At 68.7% G+C, this 3,623-nt stretch overlaps 1 protein-coding gene across 1 annotated transcript; it reads right to left on the bottom strand.

Moving 5' to 3' along the window:
* Positions 1-626: 626 nt before the first annotated feature.
* On the bottom strand, positions 627-2,126 carry LBX1 (ladybird homeobox 1; the record flags this gene model as incomplete). The annotated part of the gene is made up of 2 exons (XM_084244652.1): positions 627-1,147; positions 1,802-2,126. 2 exons carry the CDS (start codon positions 2,124-2,126, stop codon positions 627-629), a joined length of 846 nt encoding a protein of 281 aa, XP_084100778.1.
* Positions 2,127-3,623: the final 1,497 nt, after the last annotated feature.

Genomic DNA, 3,623 nt, shown 5'->3' with positions numbered 1-3,623 from the left:
TTCTCTCGAGGAGGGGTGGGGAGAGAGAAAAGATCGATCTGAAACTTGCAAGTCAGGACCCGGCTGCCCCCCTCGGCCCCTTCCCACGCAGGGAAAAAAGGCAGAGGGAAGTAAATGAAGTCAACTGCAATAGGCCTAAGGAGGCGAGGAGGAAGCGGCCGGTGCATTCGCCACATGCAGAGAAAAATCAAAACAGTTGGGGCGTCTCCAGACCGCGGGGTTAAGTGTTCGCTCCCCTCCCTTCTGCCTCGCCGCCCGCAGCCCGAGCGCTCCGAGAACACGGACAGCTCCGAGATTTTAAAAAAGAAAAGAAAGAGAAAATGTCAGGCTGCGGTGGGAAGAACCCTATATAGAGGTTTAAATATTTATACAGAAGCCATACAGAACTGCACGGCAAGGGCTCGCGCAGCGGCGGAGGCCGCGAGCGGCAGCCGGCCCGGCCGGCCAGCCCGGATTTATTGCTTCGAGAGGGAAGAGGCGGCCGACGAGAGCCGAGTCCCGGCCGGGAGCAGGGGAGAAGGCGGGAGTGACAGAGGAGGTCCCAGCTCCCCTCCGTGGTCTGGTCCGGGAGGCGGCAGGCGCGCCGGCGCTCCGGGCCTGGACTGGTGGCAGCACCCGGGCGCCTCTCAATCGTCCACGTCGATCTCTTCGTCCTCCTCGTCCTCTGAGCAGTCCTGGCTGCTGACCGGCTGGTCAGTGAGCGGGGAGGCGGGTGAGAGCTGCAGGGGCCCGGCGCCCGGGGCCTGCGGGGCGCCAGGGGGGAGCGAGGGCGAGCCAGGCCTCGACTTGGCCCGGCCACAACCGCCGCCCCCGCCGCCCGAGGCCTCCGAGTTCTGCTCGAGTTCGGCCAGAGCCACGATGTCCATCTGCCCGCTGGGGCCCAGTTTCTTGGCGGACTCCACGTCGGCCTTCATCTCCTCCAGGTCTCGCTTGAGCTTGGCGCGCCGGTTCTGGAACCAGGTGATGACCTGAGCGTTGGTGAGGCCCAGCTGCTGCGCGATCTGGTCGCGGTCGGCCGGGGACAGGTACTTCTGGTAGAGGAAGCGCTTCTCCAACTCGTAGATCTGGTGGTTGGTGAAGGCCGTGCGGGACTTTCGCCGCTTCTTAGGGGTCTGCCGCTGCCCAAAGATGGTCATCCCGTCGCGGCCTGCGAGGAAACCACAGCATAGGCTTGCGCTCGGGGCGAGGAGACCCCACCCAGGCTCCAGCTTTCCCCACCCAGGCCCATCCGGCCTTCGGTCCGCCGCGGTTCCCTTCTCCGATTTGATTCGGCCTCCTGAACTAGGCAAACCCCCTTCTCCTGTCTCTCATCTACCGGAAGTCTGTAGGGAAAATTGTTTTGGTCTCTGCTTCCACCCCCACCCACCCGAGAGTTGGTTTGAAAGACCGGAGGTGGCCAGAGCACCCGGGAGACAGCCCGGGATGCCCTGACTGCGGTGTGCACACTGGCTCTAGAAGCCTCCCCAACCACCCCTGCCCCAAGAGCCCCAGTGAAAGGCTCTCTATCCTCTCCCCCCGGAACGGGGCGCCCAGGTCTCTGGGAGCCGGATGGGGTCCCGCGGAGCACCCGGCCGCAGCGGTCTTGGGGTCTGCCTAGCTCTCCCGGGTCGCCAGAGGTCCTTCGGGAACAGGGTTTGGGTCCTGCCCCACCTCTATGCACTCCCCGCCGCGGCGGCTCGGGCTGGAGGGCCCCGGCTGCCGGCGAGGGAGGTGGCGGCCAGAGGCACCGGACAGGACGCAGGAGGCTCAGGGAGCGGGGCGCCTAGTGCCGGACGCAGAGGAACCCCGCGGCGGCGCCTACCTTCGGCTGCCTGCAGGACGCTGACCTCCAGCCCCTTAAAGGTCTTGCTGGCGAGCTCCTCCAGCGCGCACAGCGGCGAGGTCTGCGAGAGCAGCGCGCGGCCCGCCAGGGGCAAGCCGCCCGGCGCGTGCTTGTCCGCGGCCGCCAGCAGGTGCGCCGCCCCGCACAGCGAGTAACTTCTCCGCACAGACGGCTTGTTGAGGATGTCCTCGATGCTGAACGGCGTCAGAGGCTTGTTGGAGTTGGCGGGCGGCGGCAGGTGGTCCAGCGGGCTGCGCCTCCGCTCCTCCCCTGGCGCCGCCTTGCCATCCTCCTTCGAAGTCATCTCGGCCTCGTTTGGGGGCCCGGCCGGGGCGGCTCGGGCCGCGGGCACCCAGCCCGCGGGCAGCTCGGGCGCCGGGCGGCGCGGGCGGCGGCGGCGGGCGGGGAGCAGGCCGCGCCGGGCTGGGCGCGGGCCGCCTAGCGCAGCGGCAGAGGCGGGCAGAGCCGCGCGGGGCCCCGGGAGGAGGGCGCTGGCGCCGGCACCGCCGCCGCCGGGGCTTCCAGCAATCCGGGGCCCGAGCCGGGGCGCGTCGCGCGGGGCTCCAGTTTCGCCAGCCCCGGTGCTATTTAAAGGTGTCAGGTGGCTCCGCCGCGGCTCCTGGCCCCGGGTCCTGGCGGCGGCAGTTGGAGGAGCCGAAGCGAGGGCGCAGATTCCGTACTGCGAGGGGAGGCGGAGAGATGGGGCAATTGACTATTGCTAACAAGTTAGCCCTGATCGAGGAGTAATCAATTATCTGCAGCGGCACTTCGCTCTCGCTTTCTCCTTTCTTCCGCTCTTTCTCCTCTCTCTTCTTTCTCTCTCTCTCTCTCTCTCCCTCCCTCTCTCTTCCCTCTTCTCTGCTCCCCCCGTCTCTCTCCTTCTCTCCCTCTCCCTGCCCTCTCTTTCACTCTCTGTCTGTCCAATGCAGGCGGCTCTAAGTTGGGAAGCTCATTAATTAGCGGGCCGGGGGTAGGAGGAGCCGGCTGGAATTAGCCTGCCTAATGCGCCTGTCAGTCCGGGCGCTGTGCCGCGCTCGGCCCGAGCTGTTTGTAAATTACATTAGCAGCGCCTTTATTGCACCCGAACCTCGGGCGACGGAAAAGCCGCCGCCCCCACCCCAAAGTGCTCGCCGCGCTCCGGGCGCACCCGCCTCCCGCCGGCCGGCCCGGGCTGGCAGCGCTGGCCCGGAGGTCTCCGGCTCTCCAACCCGGATTTGGCGCCCGAGGAGGGCGGCGAGTGCCCAGCTGGGGAGGGACGCAAGCGCCGCGTGGACCAGGTAAGACCTGGAGCTGGGTGGGCCCCGCTGTGCCCGGCGCCGACTTGGCCGAGCGTAGATCCCGGTCCCGGCGCCCCTGCGCCGAGAGCCTCCCGCGCCTCGCTCCCCGCCCGGGACCACGCACCTGGGGAGAGCGAATCGGCAGCGCTCCCAGCCCACCCCGGGCTGACCCGCGGGAGATCTAAGTGGCTCTGCAGCCCTGGGTGAGGCGACACGGGACAGGGGTGGGGGACCCCAAGGGCTGGGGGAGGGGGCCAGTCAGGGGACTCAGCCTTCCCCACGTCGAGAGGCGGAGTAGGGGGCTGGTGACGCCAGGCACCTCTCCCGGCCTGAGCCCGCGATGACAGCCTTACCTCCTCCGGCAACCTTGCACACTCTTTCCTCGGGCCGGCGCAGCCCGCCTGCTGACCGAAGTCCCACCCGGCGGCCGGGCCGGGTGCGGGGGCTCACCGGGCCGGCTCCCGGCCTCCCCCGCTGCGCTCTGCCGGGCCCCGGCCCGGGCCCCGCTACCGGCCCCGCCCAGC

Source organism: Talpa europaea (assembly GCF_964194135.1).
Source record: "Talpa europaea genome assembly, chromosome: 10".
NCBI lineage: Eukaryota > Metazoa > Chordata > Mammalia > Eulipotyphla > Talpidae > Talpa > Talpa europaea.
This window is presented reverse-complemented; position numbering and strand designations above follow the sequence as displayed.